The sequence below is a fragment of the Porites lutea genome, chromosome 7, assembly GCF_958299795.1.
Source record: "Porites lutea chromosome 7, jaPorLute2.1, whole genome shotgun sequence".
NCBI classification, from domain to species: Eukaryota; Metazoa; Cnidaria; class Anthozoa; order Scleractinia; family Poritidae; genus Porites; species Porites lutea.
In genome coordinates, this window is record NC_133207.1 from 34520482 (window position 1) to 34541455 (window position 20974).

The 20974-nt window shown below is 39.1% G+C and overlaps 2 protein-coding genes across 2 annotated transcripts; one reads left to right on the forward strand and one right to left on the reverse strand.

The window, feature by feature from the left end:
* Nucleotides 1–178: 178 nt before the first annotated feature.
* On the reverse strand, nucleotides 179–19404 carry LOC140943149 (conserved oligomeric Golgi complex subunit 2-like). Its single transcript, XM_073392208.1, has 17 exons — nucleotides 19067–19404; nucleotides 18862–18927; nucleotides 12839–12919; nucleotides 11979–12085; nucleotides 11616–11721; nucleotides 10785–10964; nucleotides 9811–10086; nucleotides 7888–8027; nucleotides 7003–7067; nucleotides 5984–6105; nucleotides 5554–5613; nucleotides 5343–5420; nucleotides 2896–2971; nucleotides 2658–2803; nucleotides 2218–2354; nucleotides 1518–1719; nucleotides 179–1421 (listed from the first exon to the last, which is right to left on the reverse strand). The coding sequence occupies exons 1-17, from the start codon at nucleotides 19319–19321 to the stop codon at nucleotides 1323–1325; spliced, it is 2196 nt and encodes a 731-aa protein (XP_073248309.1). The 5' UTR covers nucleotides 19322–19404; the 3' UTR covers nucleotides 179–1322.
* Nucleotides 19370–20302, forward strand: LOC140943145 (MAD2L1-binding protein-like). The gene has a single exon (XM_073392205.1). The coding sequence runs from the start codon at nucleotides 19444–19446 to the stop codon at nucleotides 20170–20172; it is 729 nt and encodes a 242-aa protein (XP_073248306.1). The 5' UTR covers nucleotides 19370–19443; the 3' UTR covers nucleotides 20173–20302.
* Nucleotides 20303–20974: the final 672 nt, after the last annotated feature.

The window sequence follows — 20974 nt, forward strand, 5'->3', positions numbered from 1 at the left end:
TAGCACACATGAAGCTCTCTGCTGTTGAACTAAAGGGTTTTAATGTGGAGCAAAATTTCTACTAACATTTCATTCATCCCGGACTTCTATTATCGCTCTAGAAGTAACGTACCATATGCGCTACTGACGAATGGAAGAATGAAGCACAACAATCTTTAGTTATTTTTATTTTTCATCAAACATAGGTAGATTCATTTCACGTTAATAATGATACAGATCTAGATGCATCTATGGATTGACTCATTATATACATTTCCATTTCATGGAATAAATCTATTCTAATACTAGAACCGTTTTTCACTTTATTAAATAACAAATAATAATAGGTAATAATAAAGTTTTTAAGGCCCAGAATCCAAGAAAATTATTTACACTGAAGGTCTCCTTGAAAACTGTCCTTCAAATTTAATTTTGGCACCAGGCAATTGCTTCGGCAAAATTCTTCCTTAGAGAGTTCAGGCAACTGTGGAGGAGCAGCAGCCTGTACACAAAAGTTTTTTTCTTTTCTTCAAGAAAAATGCGGAACGCGAAGTTTACCCAATCACTCTTACTTGCGTTAGTGACCAAAAGTGAAATCCCACGAGGATGATATTTTCTTAGGCGTGCGCTCGACCCCCTAAAGCTGAGAAGGTCTATGAACAGGCTAGAACCTTCAGCAGCCAGGAAACAGCAACGAGAACGATAGACCCCGTACACACGAATTCGGGCAGCTGGCTGAACTGACCGCAATAATCCGGTTTCAATCGTCTACACCAACTCGCAATTCCGTCGGATCCCTAAATACCACTCTGGAGAGAGGTTTCGGTGAGCTGATAAAAAAAATATAAATGCGGTTTCAAAGACTGATATCTGGCCTGATGCCTGTGGACGGGACCTCATAAAAAGGAAAAGGTTTTGCGAGAAAAAGAACAACTCTGCACGTGCAATACACTTTTCCGAATAAATTTCTTTGCCGTTACTACACATGTTCCCCATGCGACGCTTAATAAAGGACGTACACACACGACGACGAATTTTTCTTTCTCTGTCTCTCTGAACTTGGTCACAGTCCTTAAGAATTCCACTCCAGGAGAATTCACCGACATTTTTTCACCAATTTGAACGAGTTGGAATAAAAATAATCGCCGTCAAGTTAAAAAAAAACAAAACAATAATACATTTTAATGGTGACATTTTCACTGCTGTAGCCCGACGTTCCTGAAAGTCACTAGTCTTGCCGGTCCGCGTTTGTTCACGGATTGTGTTTAACGAGAAACGGAAACACCACTATGCCGTTCCAACTCCAGTCTTTTTTATCATCACAATGCAATCACATTACTTATTCAGTTAGCGCCTGAGTTAGATGTACGAGCGGCTTTTACTGTGTTCACCAACTCGCTGTAAGCAGGGGTTCGATTTTCCTCAACTCCCAGCTCTTCAATCTGAGATGAAAATAAAAAAAGGAGAAATCACCAAAAGTTCTCCCACCGAACATACCAAAATGCAAACATATTTAACAAAAGGTATCTGCGTCTTACCACTCGTCCAAACTCTTCTGTGTCAAGAGTAAATTGGAGTCGAATCTTGTCATCATCGCTCATAGCAGATTGACCCGGTTCCTGGTTTGTGGTTTGACCACCTGTGCCAGTTCCCTGCTGTTTTCTTGATCGTTTAAGACGCATTAAACTGTCTTCAGTCCGTTTAATGGACGTCAATACATCGCCTGTGATGTTGTGGTACCTAAGAGACAATAAAAGCACCGTAAATAGTTTGAACCCCAGGAATCGTGTCATAAGCAGATGGGAAATGATCATCCGGGTGAGTGTAGTCTCCAATGGGAATGTCGTTCACAGCGACTGGCGTTTCGACAACTTGTGCAGAAGATATCTTCAGATTAAAACGTGAAAATATACCCCGGTATTTCTGAACGGAGCAAGATGATAGTAGAGTGCTAGCGCGAAGGATGACATCAATGTGTTGCGACGAAAAACATCAAACTAGATCAACTGGTAGATAAGAGAGGCTACGCGCTCACGAAATATACCCATTTCCTCCGGATCTCCTTTCCCGCCACCGTATCTTTTCTTGCCGCTCCTACCAGACTGAGGTCGCTTGAGGCATGCGCAAAAACTGGCGTTTCCCCGAGAAGGGAAAAATGTGCGTCTTTTACACCAGCTCCTCATACTAAAACCAAATTGCCGCTATTTTCTACTTCTATACTGATTTATATAAACGTACTTCAAAAGCAGTGATTGGAGGATAGCTGCTGCCCAGGCCTGGCGTTGTTGCTGACTGACGAGAGATTGGTGATGTTCCAGAAAATCTCGGACAGGTTTCAGTACGCTGTTCACAAAAGGTGAAGCTTTGCTTGGAGCCTGTAAAATGATTAACCCAGTAACATATCTGCCGGTTAAAACATCTTACACATGTTGGATGCTATGTCATTAAAACCTAGCCTGCGAACGGCAGACGTTTCTCCTCGCTCAGCGGCGATGAGCGAGGAGAAACGTCTGCCGTTCGCAGGCTAATTAAAACCTTAAAGCTGCCACGGCATTCAAAAACACATTTTAAAACCCGATTGCTAATAATTTTAAAATCTTTTCCTGCTGTCTTAAGGCCTTCCTGTCCAGTTATCTCAAAGTAACCAAACTAGTTAGTAGTATATAAGATTAGGATACCTCTTTGTTTGTTCTGCGGTATAGCCTGGGAATATTCTTGGCAGCTTCCAGTCCTTGAGAGGCTCGATTAACAACTTGGCTCACAATCTGCCCTTCTAATCCTGGCACCAGCTGTTGAACGGCCCCACAGCTCTCCAGAATAGCCTCTATAAGAGATATTCAATCAACCACGGGTTTAAACAAAAATGAACAACACTGAAAGCCACGTGTTCTAATTTACTAACACAGTTAAACCTACCGGAGAGTAGCTCTGTATCTTGAATGTTTGTTTGACGTAGTTTTGGAAGGATGTCCTGTCTGAAGAACTCGGGAACCTAAACAATTCAGAAAAAAAAAAGCTTATGACAATGTAGTTTTAACACAAAAACAAGATCTTGAAGGTTTTGAGTCCGGATGAGACCTGGCGATCTTACTTGCATACTTACCATTGCTTTTTTGCGTGTGTGCAAGGACGGAGTAGACAACAAAAAAAAAAAGATGAAAAAACCACAAGGGAGCCTCTTGTTTTGGTGGGGAGTGGAGAGCAGGGCGGTTAAAGGTTGGGCGGTGAAACGAGCGCGTCCGAGCAAAAAGGTGTGATGCAGTGGACTGGGACTCTGCTTAGAAATGTCGCTTGTTTTCGACTTCGGTCAGGGCCTGCCATGTTGCGATGTGGTTTGTACATTAGATACTGCCGCTGTCACTGAATTATGGCAGCTTGATTTATTTTCTTGCACTTCTTCCTCGTTCCTTTGTGCTGGTACGCTGTCTCCGAGAGGCAAATGTTGCTTTTTTTTTGCGGGAGGTTTAGTTGGAGTAGACAAACATCTCTTTCAAAGGGTTTCTTTTATTACTTCCATGACTCTACCACTGAATTATATTTTCGTTCTGCTACTCGCCAATGTCGATGTTATTTCAAAACAAAAACAACTAAGTACTGTCTAAAACCAAAGGAAAATCTCATCCATGTCATCCAAGGCAAAACTAAATGACAGCAGATCGTGTTTCACAACTAGATGACGTGTATTTTATAAATGCGTGCAGCTCGTGCAAGGTGAAATTATGCTAATTTCAATCACCATCATCCTTCTTTTTAATTTTGAAAAAAACATCTCATACGTCTTTCTGTTTCTTCGAAACTTCAAAATTAGTGTTTAGTTTTAGAGAGAAAAACTGAGAAAAAACCTTACAACTAACCTCAATAAATTTTGTTTACATGCGGTTGCCGGATTTGCAACGCATTGCGCGAATCGCCATGGCGCGTTGCACCCGAGAAGCAAAGTTTGAAGAAGTACAACGCCACTATATCAATATATATCAATCTAATTTTCTGTTATGTTATATAAAATTTATCCCCCTTTAACATATGTAAAAATTGAGGTTAAGAAGTGTTAAGCTTTTGCAAACGAAACGGCGAAAGACGATTAGGTGATATTAAGTGGAAGGAGGAGGTATTCAACACTTTCAAATTAAACTCAAATTTTGGCATTATACGACCAACAAGTTTGACTTCAACACGTACAGACACAAACATATGAAACTGTTTATTGATATTGTTATGAAACGAATTTATCTATTTAACATTGTAGCCTGAAATTACAGAATGAAAATATGATTTCCGGTTTGCAAAAAGGAAAATTTCGCCGGCCTTCAAGCGCACCGGAAGCGCGGAAAGATCGCTCGTGCCAGTCCTACTCCGCATCACACATTAAATGAAGAGCGGAGCGCTCGTTTCACCGCCCAACCTTTATCCGCCCTGGTGGAGAGAGGTCATCCGCGCCGCTCCTCACTAAGGGCATCTGAGCGCCCCAACAGTAACTGACTATTTTAGTACCGATATATTCACTGCAGTTACAATTCGCTTTTGATTATTCATATAGAAAAGGCGCACTAGAAATAATAAATGTTGTTGTTGTTATTTCTTTCTTCCCTTGTAAAACAACGTACTTAGAAATAAATACATCGCAGTGGCGATAACCACGCTAAAAGGCATGCATGCAAGGTGTTCAATCGAAGTGCCTTAACCTGTATGAGCACTGGAGCTTCCTTTAGGGTGAGGGGAGATTTTAAAGGACGAAGTGGGGACGGTGAAAGAAAGGGAGGAAGTTCCTCTCCCTCTGCTGTCTCGAACGCTTCTCTCTTCTCACGCCTGATACTTAGGCTAATGTTCCCTCACCACAGATTTTTTATTTATAATCGCGCCAAAGTAAACAATAAGTAAAGAGACTGACGCCAAACTTGTTGCCAGGGTAACAGATAAAATTGTGTAAGAAGGGAAAGAAAAATACTGGCATCCAGATTTAGTTATGGTTACACATGTCTCTGTGAGCAACCCGGTACCAGTGGGGACAGGCTCACAGGAGGGAGGGGTGGGAGTAAAAGAGAACGTTTGCTCACAGTCTACTACACACATCCGGGGAATAGCAATTTTCCGCAGCACATTATAATGCTATTTTACATAGCGTGATTAAATTGGTCATACACGGTTTATTTTCAGCAATATCCGCGGATGGTGCATTTTTTTGTAGAAATATGGGAGTTAACGTGCTCTCTGTCGATATAAAGTTTTAAGGTTTATGTCCGGTGGAAGATTTAGATCAAAAAACAGCATTAAATTTTCCCCAAACCAACAGGCCCTATCCTGTAGGATAATGGCTTGATGTATCCACAACTATTGTCTCCCCGATGACGAACGTCAAAGCTTACTTTTTTCAAGAGTGTGTTCAAGTCACTAAGTAAGTGAACCAAATAAGATGTAGCTGCATCGTCAGTTCCTTCGCTGACCTGCAACATTCAATCATATAGCTTAACAAATTTACAAAAAAGCAAATATAGAACATGGGCCAAGATCAACTGTGAAAGACGAGCATGAATGAAAATATAAAAAAGGTCCTTCAAATAAAAAGCAGATACATACACCAGTTTGCCTTGTAGAGGACACATCAACTTTAATCCAAACGAACAATCTTGACAGAAGCTACAAAATGAACACAATAAATAATGCAACTTTTCAGATAGAAAACTATGATGGACATGAGGTTGTAAAGCAAATGTTGAAAATACTAACGAGATAGTCCTGGATTCTGGAATCCATGCTACGGATTCCTGATTCCAGGTACTCCATTTCAGGTTCCTTAGCACTGGAACTTGGATTCCAGATTTCAATCACTAGCAGGATTTCAAATGCCTAGAGCAAAATTTCCGGAATCCAGAATCCTGTGTCCTACCTTACATGGGGCAAAGTATCTTTATTTACCAGTGGAAAATGTGTGTGTTATAACAGAAAGTCAAACCAGTTTTATACAAGTTACATACAAAATATTTCAGAAGAAAAGGATTTTTTTTACCTGAAGAGTTAATTTCCAGAACCTGTGACAGAGGGCCTGAATATACACAGAATCTTGCCAGCATCTCTCAATACAAAACCACAGCGCGCTAACAGCTGACGTCAAGAACAGCTGTGGCGAGTCTGTACAAGGAAAATACAAACAATCATAATGATACCAAGATAGCGGAAAGTAAACCTACATAACACCAGATGGAAAGCACCTTGATGCACATTTAACTCTCTTAGTTTTGAAATACGAAATGCAACAAGTACCGCTTCCTTTTGCTATAGGCTGAAAGCATTCCTCTTATCAAAAATATTCTTTTTTTACTTTACTTCTGCTTTTCATTTTCAGTTTTTTCCTTTCCTTTTTTTATGCCATTGATTTTGGCATGTATAATTCTGTTAATATTTGGTTGTAATAATTTAACTGAGGGAGCTCATTCCTTACAAGCCCGGTGACTTTCATTGCGCTTCCTCGTCATATTTTAAGTATTTAAATTTTCTTGTTTTTTGTTCATACTTATCGCAAAACAATAAACTGAATTGAACTGAACCATGGTTCATACAAAAAATTGCAACCATTTTTCAAGGGCTTTTCAAGGACCACATTAGATTTTCAAGGACCACCTACAACACTGTACATTCCCAGTCGCTTGAACTGTTTGCTTCACCAACTTGTCTACAGTTTTCAGTTCACTTGTCCTGAATTGATGGTTACTTACTGCATGAAACATAGGGCAGTTTATGTAAATAACCTTTAAATTCCCTGAGCTATGATTTATATTCTGCCTTCTACAACCAAAAGGCATCAAATAATACTTTCCAGGCCACTACATTCAAAGTTAAAGAAAGTTCAAGGACTTTTCAAGGACTTGCACAGAAACTTAAGGACTTTTCAACGAAAAATACAATTCAAGGACTTTTCAAGGACTTCCACTAAAATTCAAGGACTTTTCAAGACTGTGTCAACCCGGTGAACTGAACTGAACTGAACTGAACTTATAGCATGACAATGCATTTACCAGACATCATTACCTTGCTGGGCAATTCCATGAGGTTCCTGTAAAGCATTTTCAAACTTGCTGGCCATTTCCTGAAATCTGTAACAATCATAAAACCTTCTGGTAAGTAAGTGCTGTTGTCCTGTGATTTCTTCACAGTAAGACATTAAGAACTTTAATCAATAAATAGATTTTATTTATTGATGAGAAAGCTACTATTATTTGCTTTCACAATACACTCTAGTGTATTACAAAGAATCTTAATCCATAAAAATGGACTCATGCCCATTCGATTTCTTCTAGTTTAACAGCCCAAGGCACCCATGGAAGAAAACAGTCACACATAATAAATCCTTCAGCAACCCAAGCAGCAAGTTATTAGTATGTTTGACTGACAGGGGTATTTTGCATAACACAGAATGTTGAATATGCCGAAAGTCTCTGAGTTTGTCAGGTTCCATTTAAGGTCATTAAACTGGGAAAACAGAGCTGAAACCTGATTCACGCAGTTTCCTAACCCGGCCTAATGACTAAACTACAGAGTAACTCGACGTTCTGCCAAACACTGAATGCAGAATGCCAAGTAACTCTGAAGTTTAGTGAGTAGGTTTAGGAAACTAAGTGAATCAGATTCCATTTAGGGTCATTATACTGAGAAAACAGACCTGAAACTTGATTCAATCCATTTCCTAACCCTAATCACTAAACTTCAGAGTCATTTGGCGTTCAGCATTTGGTGTTCTGCATTCAGCATTCTGCAAAATATCCTTGTCGATGTTTGACTGTGTGAAAGATTAGAGCTATTTATGTTTCAGAAAGTGGCACACAGCCAATGGGAAAACATATGTGCTCAAATCATATTTCTTTGTGGACTAAAAAGAAATTGGTTTAAGAGTAAATGCTACAGAGATTTTGGTACCTGATTTGAAAGTAAACAGGTAAACTCCATCTTGCCATAAAAGCAGTGAAACTTGGATGTGACCTCAGTCGCTGTACACTTGCCTTTGAACCACAAATACCTTCAAACTTGTTAATGAACCATACCGTGGTCATATATTTCTGTAAGGAGAAATAAATCCAAGTTTAAACTTTGTAAGATTAAAATTTTGTAGATCTACAACTAAGTGGTTAGGTAAAACTTACAACAGATAAGATTCACTTTCAGCTAAAACTTAATGTCAAATAATTTTTGGAAAATAGTTTGCTAATTAACTTTGTGAAGACACTTTGTGCAGTGCAGCAAAGCCAAGTAACATGTAGAAATTAAAATCCTTTCGATGCACAAAAACATACATGTACCAAAGCTGAATTAGTCCACACAGTATTCCTCCTAAATTTTAGCTCAGCAGGTAAGGGACCATTAATGGCCGGTAAGGTAAAAGTATGCCCAAGAGGTGCACTTTCCTGATGGGGTGAGGGGCTTAGTGGATTGCGGAACATGGCCCCGCCCTAGGAGGAGCTAATTTCTTTGAAACGTAATTCATTGTAAGACCTATTTTACGCAACTTGGTCATTGTTATCTTTAGACAACAATTTAAAACGTTTGATCCCAATAATTGTACTCTGTCTTCAATGTTCTCTTTCCAAATTGCATGGCCCATAAAAAGAAAAGCTGTGTATACTTTAGTACCTTTCCATAATATATTCATTAATTTCCTTGATCGGATCGGATCCGATCACAACTTGCGTATGTTTTAAAACTAGTTATTCAACTTTAGTAAACTTTGAAGCCGGTTGCAGCTAAAAGGCGGTAAGAAGTGTTAATTCAGGCTGTAAATTTTACCGGTTACCGCCTGATAAGGAGAACACTGTCCACAAATCAATAAATTGGTAGGTTCTTTAAACAAACCAGTAGCCAAAGAATCCACAAGACAGTTTTGATGACCGTTTAAAGGAATCAGGAACCCTCAATAGGCTCCTGTAAGCCAGGGTAAATTGTGCAAAATCACTCTGTCGAAGCCCTCTTCCCCTGGTTTGGGGTGGAGATCACTTGGGTCCTTTTACAGCTGTTTGCATAGAATTTTATCCTTCAGGTCAACTAAGACTTAATTTGTCCATCTGGGGGTGGTTTGAGGTTTAAACAACTTTAGCAACTCTTCTATATTTGGTGAAAACTGATATAAAGCAGAAACAGGAGGTGTGGTGTACAAAACTGCAAAGAGCTGTGTACTTTGGGAAAACAGCTAGGCAGACGCTTTGGAGTCAGGATATATAATGGCCACAGAATATAGAAGTGAGGGAGAAAAGAATTTCACAAGATCCACGAGCAGAATTTCTGCCAATAAGAATCATAACATATATAGATTTAGCAAAGGACAAGGTGCTCTGCTGCACATGCTTTGCATGTGCAAAAGCTCCGCTATAATCCATAACACACCATGTGTGCCAGAACACTCGTATTATTGATTGGGAGGCAAGTGAATTAGTTGAGAAAGAAACCAATATTTTCACAAGGTGGATCAAGAAAAGCATACAAATCAGAGAGCAAACACTCCTACTATGAATAGTGAAGTAAACTAGCTATCTCCTACATGGACCCAAGCAATCTCCACCCCCCTTCTCCCAACCGGGGGAGAGGGGTGGATGATTGAGCAGACAGGAGCATACTGAGGGTTCTTGCTGGCAGATTTTGATGTTCTTGATTTTTATAAAGAAGGCTGAGTGACAATCATCAAAACTGTCAACATCAGAATGGACTTTGCGGCTATGCTTAAATAACCCATAAATAAACATACCAGAGCTCTCTGAAGGGGATTTTACAAAATGTTACCTTAAACTGAAAAAAATGTGATTATACCAAGATTGAGATCTCTTCAATTCTGTCAACAGTTTAAAAACAAACCTGATGAAAGGAGTCTGGGTTTCCTGGGGCAAATATTGATCCAAGCCGTGCCTCAATAAGACTGATAGCCTCAGGCCACACAGCATTTACTACAAAGTCAAACCCTCTGATCCCAGCTCTGTGTTCACCAAACATTTCCAAGTCACTGGCAACAAACCTGCCAGATGTTATGTTGATCATCTGTGTACAGTGGCGTGGGACAAACTCAAGAATTTTGTTGTACACATCACACAGACCCTGTGATGAATCAGCTGTCAACATTTTCTCGTTAATCACCTAGGGATATTATTATTAACACAGATAAATACAAGTCGCTTCATAACATGAATAATATCTGTTTTGTCAGATCAATTTGTTGTGGTTCAGTTTTATCCTTTCATGGTTTAAATTTTATTCTCTTCTGTTTTGGGGAATCGTAATGTATAATAATGAGTTAAAGACAAAAGAAAATGAAATTTAAACCAAGTTACTAATAAAAATAAACCACAACAAATACAATAATATTACTGACATTTTTATTTATCTTTTATGTGACAATAAAAGTGGCTCGGGTGTTATACACTGAATTTCATTGACAGCTACTGATTTTCCGCATTAGGTCACGCTGCTATTATTTCTTTGATTTGTGGGGCTTGTGCAATAACAAACTTTGACATTTCTAACAACAGAGCTGGTTAATTACTGATCAATTGTTTTTTAATAATGTTTTTTTAGGGGACATAGATCCCTGGTAGTGTGGCCAACCTTTTCTGGGCTGGGTGAGATCTTAATAAAGGGATAACCTTGTGATCCTCCTTCGGGTGTTGCAATGGCTACCTATAAACAGTGTATGTTCAAGTTTATGTTGGCATAAACTGTTGTTAATAAACCTGAGATTGATGCCCTATTAAGTATGGATTATGTTTGGTACCATCAGCAAAGGCATTGGTGCAGATAAGATACTCAGCAGCATTCCTTAACTAACGATATCCTACCTCAATCATATAAGGTTTAACAATGACTTCCCTAAACAGTATTTCAGCATCCTTTGTCTTGTCTATAATGGCATAGGTTCTTAGGACTCGTGAAAGCAGATTAAGCTCTCCTGTCTGAAGTCCTTCCTGAAAGGCTGCTTCCAACTTCTTTTGAAGAGTGCTTGTTATAGCTGCTATTCGCTGTTATAGAATCATCACAAGTCATGAAAATGCAGCATTCTGGTAAGTTTCTACATACTTTTTGTCTCTCAAGCATTAGAAAAACTGTTGCATAGTTACAGAAAATTAACAGGTATTGTGTAAAGTGATTTTCTTCAAACAGTTTCATTCATAATTCATGGTATTCTCCATTAATACAATAAACGTAATCTGCATCCTGTGTTCATGATGCAAAAAAATCCCCCAAAACACAAAATAACTCATGGCATGCATCCTGTAGGACACAAAGGTTGATTTGTAGAATAACCTGTTTATGTCATTTTTGTGGCTGTTATTGTGGCTGTTATATAACAATACATATTTCATTTTATTTAGTACCCTCATTTTTGTTGTTTCAATAGAAGGACTATTATTTTAATTTCAGTTAACTGTGATAAAGAGGTTTGATGTCTGTATTCAAATTAACTGTCTGGTTACATAAAGGTCCAGGCATTGTCAATTTAGGACACGTTGTGTTTTTTGAACTAGGACTCACTGGTTCTACACTGGGCTCATGGTTTTTCACAAAATCTCAGTCGCAGAACTGGCATGTACCATAACTACTTGTAACAAAATGACTGCTTTTGCAGTAAAAAAAGGTTATTAAAACAGTATCCTAGCTAAGTAACTTACTCCTCTAATGCTCTCCACAAGTGGATGGCCTTGACTCTGTGTTACATAAAACTGCAGTTGATTAAATTCACTGGCCACTCGCTCAATCAGTTGAGAGTCATCTTCTCTACAACAACAACAACAACAACAACAAAAGCACTTAATAACATAACTAAACTCAATGGCCATGATTACTGTACAATAATTGTTTGGCTACTACAAAAGAAATGTAGATAGATGGTGCATTTGGCAATCCATGCCATACTGTCCTTGCTTCCATGGTGAAATACTGTACGACTCATAAAATTCAACCAAAACATGAGCAAGGAAATTTAGAAAAGTACAACTGTAGCTGGTACAGTACATTAAAGCACAAGTCCTCACCCATCAGGGTCTTTAGAAGAGACATCTTGAGTGATCTTTGATCCTTGTAAAAGTCTTTCAATCTTTTCCAGGGACTTTGTGATGTTTAACAAATGCTGCATACACAGCTAGGGAAAACAATCAAAAGAGATCATTCATAATGAAATACCAGTGCTAATGGCCCTTGGATAAAACTATCACACTTTGCCATTAAAATGGATTAGAAAAAGGAGTAACAAGATTAGATGATCACCTTCAACAGAAATATGTCACCTGCAGTGGAATGATGTCAGCATAATTTAAATAATACATATTATCAAGAGTTATAAAAAATGCAAGCCCTTACAAGACCATACAATTTAATTTTTTTTGGTATTAAGTTGACAAAATAAGTAGCAAGGTGTTAAGGCAAGGACAATATTAAATTTTTATATCTTGTTTTGGGTTTGCTAGTGTGCAAGATGAAGTTGCATTCTTGAATACCTGTTCTACCTGTGTTAATGTTAAAGCATTAGGAATGTTTTAAAGAAAGAAAAATTGAAATTATAGAAACATAAATGGCAAACAGCCCCTCTACCCAGTCTTTCATGCCTTGTTTCACTTTCAATAAATTTTCATTCTGTTTATTATTACATCTTTCGTGCTCTAGCAGCTTCCTACATGCTTTACTGTACAACAGAACAGAGGACAGTCAAGGCTTCTTTATTTTTTAATTAAAAGATGCAACACCTAAAATAATAATTAAAAAAGATGGTTATCACTGATTCAGATGCTTACTAATTTATTATATTACATGTAACAGAAATTTTTCATCTTTACATTTCAGTATGGGTGATTTAAATTTTCATCTTCTCTAAATTTAGTTCTCTACATTTCAGTACCTTTTTTTGTCTCAAAAGTGCTCTTTCATCCAGCTTGTCTTCAATTGCTCCAATGGTTCCATCTAGGTCAGATTTAATGAGCTGAAAAGAGAATAAGGATCAATGATGCAGTTTTTAAAATTCTTTTCTCTGTTCAAGTTACAAAATATGGTAACTTCAGCAATTCACACTCATTAGTTTATCATTATTATTATCATTATTATTGTTAATATCTAATGATTTCCATAAGTCCAATGGCACTTTACAATAATTGATTTAAAAACCAAGAAAAAAAATAATACAATATACAAATTATGATAAAAATCAGACAAAAAGTTAAAAAATATTGTTACACTCCGCAGGTACAGCAAATAAAACATACAGTGGTAATGACAAGTTTTCACTGTTTTTAATCTGATCAAATCACCTTGTTGCACACTAGCCTGAATCATTTTCACGCTCTCACATGCCCAAATATGGCAGAATCATATTAGGAACACAGCATGCAGCATCACAATACGCTATGGCATGCAATTACCCATTACACCACCCCCCCCCCCCCCACCACCCCCCTCCAAGAGCCATTATTCATTACGAGTAATAGTGATTTAAAACAGCAACAAACATAAGTTTCTAAACTGTTTGATCGTTCAGGAAACAAATATTATAACTTCAGATTAAGCTAAGTGTAAGTGTTTTAACTCATAACAAAGTCTTTTTATCTCCGGGGAGTACTTCTGCTCCTCTGAGGATGCCTGGATCCCTCCTGGTGCTGCTGTGGTGCTGGGGTTTCCACCTGGACATCAAGGGAATCACTGGCCTAGGAACAGTTTCCTCTGAATCTGAGGGTATTTCTCTTTGCCTCTTGCAATGGTGGGGTAGTGCACTGTTGTTGACATCACTTGCTAAGATACCCCACTCCATCAGTGTTTCCTCAGGCATCCCCTCATCCGGTCCTCCAGAACAAGGTTCCTTGAACCAATCGGCATGAGCCTTGCCAAGAGGCTTCCAACGCCTGCCCCTGTGCACCACCTTGCTGTAGGCTTTGCCTGTGGACCTCACTGGATCCTGTACACAACATCATTTACATCTACCATGACAAGTGGCCCTTCCCATCACATCGGGTGGGAGCATATATAGTAGACATTGATGAGCCCATTGTTCCCCACAGTTCGTAAATGGGGTTGTCCATACTCTTGGCCACCACAATTTATTTATTTAGCTTCGCCTAACTAGAATACAATCTTTATACACGAATACATAAAAATTATTAGGAAGGGAGACCACTACAGCCTAACCAATTACAGTGGATCCCTCGTTTAATAATTAAAAAACAAAACAAAAAAAAAAGAATAACTAAAGCTACTGATATATAAACAAGAAAATCCAAAGGAATCAAAACAGAAGTGGCCTTGCTGTGAGGTAAGACCAGTTTGTCCTCAACTGCTGTCACTTGATAGCAGAGGGCTAGTTCGCTGGTTTAAGGCTTACGAAGGGGAACCTCTTCTGCTCCAATTCATAGGCTTCCTGCTCCTGCATCGACAGTACAGCCATGAGCCATCAGGAAGTCTAGGCCCAGTATAAGCCTGTCGGAAATATTTGTAACTAGCACTTCATGCGAGACTTGGGTCCCTCCAATCCTGACCCAAAGCCTCAGTTTTCCACATACTTCTGCCATTTCTCCTGTTGCATTTTCGAGTACCCTGTTAGCGGCTCACAGATGAGAGAGTGTCGGCTTTCTTTACACGTCTGGGCGAACTACTGTGATGTTGGTGCCTGTGTCAATGACCATAGGACATATCACCACTTTAATGTCACCATTTATGGTAAGACTGCCCTCCTTATAAAAAACCGAGCTGCTTCTACTCAGTTCACGTTATCGGCCCAGTCCTTTATAGGAATTTGTTCGTGTTGGGGGTGAAACTATTCAACCATCCTCTTCTGTTCGTTATCTTGGAGTGATACTCGATTCCAGTTCTGATATGGAAGACCAGATTAAAAAGATTTGCAAGACATGTCATTTCCATAATATTAGTATGATAAGAACATATTTAGATCGTGAATCTACTGAAGCAATTATGCTTTCGTGACTACCAACTTGGATTACTGTAAAGCAATTCTATATGGATTACCTAAAGTTCTCTTAAACTGCCTACAGCTAGTTCAGAATAGAGCAGCACATAAGGTAACATTCACCAGGAGGTATGAACATGTAATACCCAGCTTAACAGACTTACATTGGTTGCCTGTTGAATACCGTATTATTTATAAAACCTTATTGTTTGTATATAAGGCTATCAATGGATTTTCACCAAGTTATATATCCAATTTGCACTTATCTTATGGTGATCGAAGATTTTCTATTATAGGACCTAAATTATGGAACAGCATACCAGCATCTTTAAGAAATGCCAATTCCTTGAATTCCTTCCAAAAAACCTTAAAGACATATTTATTTCACCAAGCTTTTCATTAATTTGTAAATAGATTTTTATTTTTATTTTCATACTTATATATGTAGTTGTTAGATTTTTTGAGTTATAGATATATTTATGCGCTTGGACAGTTATTTGTTATTTTTGATATTATTTTTACTACCATTATTCCTATTGTTGCAATTTATTTGCATCTTAACAGGTTTTTTGTTATAATGTAAAGTGCCTAGAACAGCTAGTGATATAGATGCTATAAAAATAAAGTTTATTATTATTATCATTATCATTATCATTATCATTATCATTATCATTATCATTATCATTATCATTATCATTATTACTATAATTATTATAAGACAATCATCTAGCCATCAACAACACTTGTGGGGTTGTGCTGATTGTTTGATGGGCCAGTGTTTCCCCCTCAAGTTCTGCCTGTCCTATATACTAGTTTAAATGAGGCTGGGAGAGGTTCTGGTTCTGCATATCTCTCGTTTCTTCCAACCTTCTAACAATCTTGTTTCAGGTGACCCCTTTTTCCACATGCTCAGCATTGTGGGAGCCCAAAACTTTGGGAAGATACCGTTTCAGTGAGTAGTCCTTTAACTTGTGCAAGTACATCATCCTGTTGGGATTTCCTGCAACCAGGCTCATCAGTTGAACTTCCTTCTGATGTACCACAATACATGCTTCGAATTTTGCAAACTCATTAATAATTCATAAAGAAGGGAAATTAATGTTTAATGAGTGTTTGGAAATCAGATAAAAACTGCTCATTTTGCATCCTTAATTTCTCCCTCTGAAATCATTTTGTTGAGAAGTAATATCCAGCATTCAACACAGAGTTTCATCATCAGATGAAACACCTCGAAGTTCATCCAAAATATTCTGCTGTGCGTTGTATTTTCAACTCTGCTCTTGCTGTTTCATCTGGTGATGATACACTGCATCTCATGCTTGATATATTACTTGAAATTCCCTTTGGAGGGAGGCTAGTCAATAAGATTCCAGCTCCATAGCTAATGTCAGAGCAGCCTGGAGGGACTGGGGCCTACTCCATCTCCATCCAGGATAGTGTCAATGAATTGTTCCTTTGTCAATACACTGTAGGTCCTTCATCTCATCTGGGGCACGAGTGGGGCGTGAGGGTAAGCTAGCCTTACGTACCAAGCAATCTAAATCCTTGGCTACGTGTTGTAAAGACTTTTTAGGGGTGTCTCAACCTACTCTTAAATTTAGAGCAATGAAGTTCTAACTGAGTGCGCCGATACGAATCTGCTCTCAAGAGCCACAACTAACTCCTTCAAATCTTGTGGGGTGTTTGGGGAAAGATTTCCTAGAAGAGTTAAGGTAGGCCCCCTTAGGCTCATCGCAAGATAGTTTCCTTTCTGCTCCTTGTTCCATTGATTCATTCCAGCAACAACTTCAAACTGAGTAATGTAGGACTCCCACTACGTTTTGTCACGATCTAATTTGAGCACACATGAATACAGCTCTCAATCCTCTCTTTTGCAAGAAGAGTGTTTTCAATGGAAGGTATTAAAAGTCATGTAAATCTGACTATCGTCAGTATAAAAATGAAAACTAACGTTATATTTATGAATAATATCAGCTAGGAGAGAGGTGTAAAGTAGAAAAAGCAAGGGAACCAGCACATATCCCTGGGGAACTCCATAAGATGAAGATTGTGTGTTGATGATTTGCTGCTATCAATGATATTTTCTATAAGCTGATTGAAAAGTCTCATGCAAGTCATTATGGTGAAGATAGTTTTTAACCTGAGCTGCTACAACTATTCCAATCACTTTAGAGACGAACTTCAAATTGGAAATGGGACGAAAATTTTTAAATTCCTCATGGTCAAGTGAACTCTTTTTTAGCAGAGGTATGTGAGGAGGGGGGCGTAAGGGTTTGCGGTATTGGGTATTTTGGTGCGGTGTTGCGGTAATTTTTATTTCAAAGTACGGTACTGCGGTTTTCAGAGTCCAAGCGGTGTGCGGTAAGTTTAAATTTTATGTTGCGGTAGTCGGTGAAAAAATCGTTGTGTCGCGGTGATCTGCTTCTTTTTCATGACAAGAGGATACAAATCCTAAAAGGTCTCCTGGCTAGCCTGCGTGACCTGCATGTCTTCCTATAGTTGCACAGTCGGGGATCGTATTGCCCAAACAGTGCAGACAAATCGTATGGCTTGTAATTTCAGTTAATACTTGATGTGATTAACGACATTAACTTTTTTATCCAATGATATGAAACATGTCACATTATTTATGACGTCATGGACCTTGTGGGAATAGTCAGCTTGGTTAACCTCCTTACCAATCTTACAACCACTTTCGTGCCGGTTGCAAAACAATCGCGAGCGATCCAGAGGGTCAACTAAGTGATCAGACAGATATTCCAGCAAATAGTGAGGTCAGTGAGGTCATTATAAATTGTGTAGTGTCGAAAGGTAACCTATGAAGATGGTGTGGTCTAAAAATTACTACTCGTCCTTCTCGTTGTGCATGTAGGAATGTAGAATGTACTAGTATTCGTGTGTGCTTACCTTACGTAGCATAGTGGCCCGGGGGGGTACTTTAGTGATAAGAGGTTAATGAGGATGTGCCGCTGGATGGTGTCACATTTTCACGACCGGATAGACTATGATGGGGTCGCACTTTCAGAGAGTCACTAGAATGGGGTCGCACATTTTCTGTTTTTTGGGGGTAAGACATTTCTTGATCTTTACGGTCAGCAAAGGTACCGGAATGTTTGTATTATAGATGAAAAGTAAAGTGTTCTTCACTCAGTCTAAAACATGGTCAATTCATAAAAATAGGAAGTGACGAAGTTGGGATCATGAAAATTAAATATTTGTTCAAAAGTGACTAAGATGGGGTTGGCCACAGAATAGACTATAATGGGGTAGGGGCTCTGAGAGGCCAGCGGCACACACCAAGCAAAAATTAACCCACCCCCCCGGGCATGGCAGTTTTACATGGTTTTGTCAGCAGCACGACTGTGAGCGGCGAAGCAGCTCCCGCCCCAATCTCCTCGCCCGCGACTGCCTTTATTATTTAGCGCGCCCAACCAAAACCGCCATGCTACGCAGGCTAGTGTGTGCTGTTTGCCCTTTGAATCCTAAAGGCAGCCCGGATTGACGTTTTGAAACCCCCAAAACAGAACCGAGTTAATTGTGAATCTGAAACAACCTCAGTAGAGTCAACTGTTTTCCGTCCGTTTATGATCCAGGTCCAGTAATATATAAAGTAATACTAGAAAACTCCTGTTGTATCATTTACGTAAACGTATACATCTATACATGTAATGAACAAAGTTAAACGAGTGCGACGATCTTATGTTTATTGTACGCTTGACATCGACGCACCTTGATTTGGAAACACTGACATAAAAGTATTATTTCTATTTAAAAGGAGGATTTGTAGTATTGACAACGTCAACTGTTTCCCATTTGTAACTGCGGTTTCGGTATTTGGCTGAATTTTGATGCGGTATTGCGGTATTCTCGCGCTACCATGTGCGGTATTGCGGTATTCGTGCCCCCCTTACGCCCCCCTCTGTGAGGTGTCTTATTATAAAAAGGCAATGAATAATATACACTGTATTTACCAGTACTTCCTCTTTAAGTTGCCCCAGAGGAACTGACAAGCTGGCAATGTTTTTGTCCATTCCTACCTAAAGTGAAATGCATTGACTCAATAGTTAAAGTGAAACAATGTCAACAGAAATGATCAAATTTTCCAACTTTACAGAGCCATATGTTAGCATCTGTTTTGACATGTGGTGATAATAATTCAGTAACGGAAACACTTACCAGATTAGTAGATAAGTTAACAAAGTCAGCGTAATCTTCATTGATCAGCTCAATTAGAGCATGTTTCAAAGCTTTCAAATAATCGTCTAAGTTTGTTTTTAGCGTATCCAGAGGGACACTCCCTTTGCAACTCCCAACAAAGCTATCCACGCTAAAAGATTCTTTCATGAAGTCTGCCCGTGAAAAGACAGCTAAGCTGGGCTCTCGAGGAACGATATCTTCACTGTTGAGGTCCGCCATTTTGTTCCAACTCATCACTGCAAAAAGTCCCAGGCGCCTTTTAAGACAGAGGCATCATGTAATATGACCGAAGTGTCTACAGAGAAAAAGAGCACAGGACGCCACATGTGTCAGCATAAAATTCTTCAGCTCATTTTATGGCAGGAGAGGTAGAAATTGACGTAATTCTTAACGAAGGAGTCAACCAATCTCTTAACTCGAGTCTTCTAAACAGCTGTATTGAGTACCTTATATATCAACGACAACAAGTTCCGCTGCCTTTCCATGAACTCAAGAGAATCGTAGAAGATCAAAAAGAGATATATGATGACTTGGATACTGGTGTAAGCAGTGCTAGGGAACGTCCAGTGGTAGGGCGATCCCTCAACAGTGAGGAAAAGAAAGCTGTCAAAGTATACGAAGACTTGCAATGTTTATTTGATCACATAAACAAGTTGTTCTTATCAGCAGACGTCAAGTCCGCCATGATTCTTCTGGGCTCGACAGCAGTCAGCCCCAAGGAAAGCTATTACGTCACGTTTCCAAGAACTAACCACGGAAATCATACGGACCTGTCATCCAGGATATGCGGCTCATCCTGTCGCAAAATGATACGAAGCTTGATCTCGAATCAGGAGCTTGGTTCTTTCAAGGAGATTTCTGCTACTTCAATGTTAGTTTTTATTCAAGCTAACAGAAACTCTGTTATTGAGTGGTTTCGACCAAAACCCACTTTCAAACCACCACAAAGGGGTCAATCTTGTAAAATAATTCTCAGGACCAACGATGAGCCCGAGCTGGAAGACAGCAGTGATGACTGGATATGGTTCCAGGCTCCAGTTATCGTGAAAGGGTACAGGCATAAGACAGGAAGTGCAGGTCTCTAAAATTCTGAAATACAGTGTGCACTTATGGGCTCAGTTATTTAAAACCCTAGTGTAATGCATCAGTCAATTCCACCCCTGGGAATTTGCCATCCAAGGCAAAAAAAATGCTAATGCCCAGGGGTCAGGCCGGGGGGGGGGGAGGTGCTGGGCGCAGCTGGAATTGACTGATGCAGAACTGCTGTATGCTAAAGAAAAAGCTAAAGAAATATGCAGTCATTTTCTGTCCTTTCTTATTTTGTTCTTTTCATTTTTGTGACATTTTAAGAATGACTAATACATGGCATAATTATTGTAAGTACAGTGTAAGCTCTCGTGAGTGGACACCCTCAGGACACAAGAAGGTGTTCATTACTAGAGCTGGCTGGGAATGTAAATGTAATGTACTTTGTATTTTTCTCTTTTCATAATGTTTAGCTGACCCCATGCCATCAATCTCCGGCTTCGAAGGGTAGGCGTAACTGGTAAATAATAAATAATACAGAGTTTGTATGGGAGTTTAGAGACGCAGGGTTTTGTGAAGGCTGCCTTAAGTAGAGCTGTCCACTTGCGAGAGTACTTACAATAAGGTTACAGTAGTTATATCTTGGCTAAAACCCTTTCTCAGGTTAAACTAGACCCTGGTAACCTAGGTTGAATACCCTAACAGAATTCAACCAACAGGTTACATTGTGTTTTGCACAGTTTGCTCAGACTATATTATATATAATGCCCCATTCACACCAACTTAACATGAAAATGGAAAATGGAAATGAAAAACAGCAACAGAAAACTAGCACATTTAGCTAGGCTTTTACATAACATT

Bases quoted from the DNA above. Each gene is read 5' to 3' on its own strand.
- LOC140943145 (XM_073392205.1), top strand. From the start codon at position 19,444: ATGGCAGGAGAGGTAGAAATTGACGTAATTCTTAACGAAGGAGTCAAC.
- LOC140943149 (XM_073392208.1), bottom strand. From the start codon at position 19,321: ATGAGTTGGAACAAAATGGCGGACCTCAACAGTGAAGATATCGTTCCT. The intron at 6,106-7,002 runs GTAATGATGTCT...TTCCTTGTACAG, and splicing joins TCATGGAATTGCCCAGCAAG to ACTCGCCACAGCTGTTCTTG. The intron at 2,972-5,342 runs GTAAGCTTTGAC...TGAATTGTTTAG, and splicing joins TGAACACACTCTTGAAAAAA to GTTCCCGAGTTCTTCAGACA.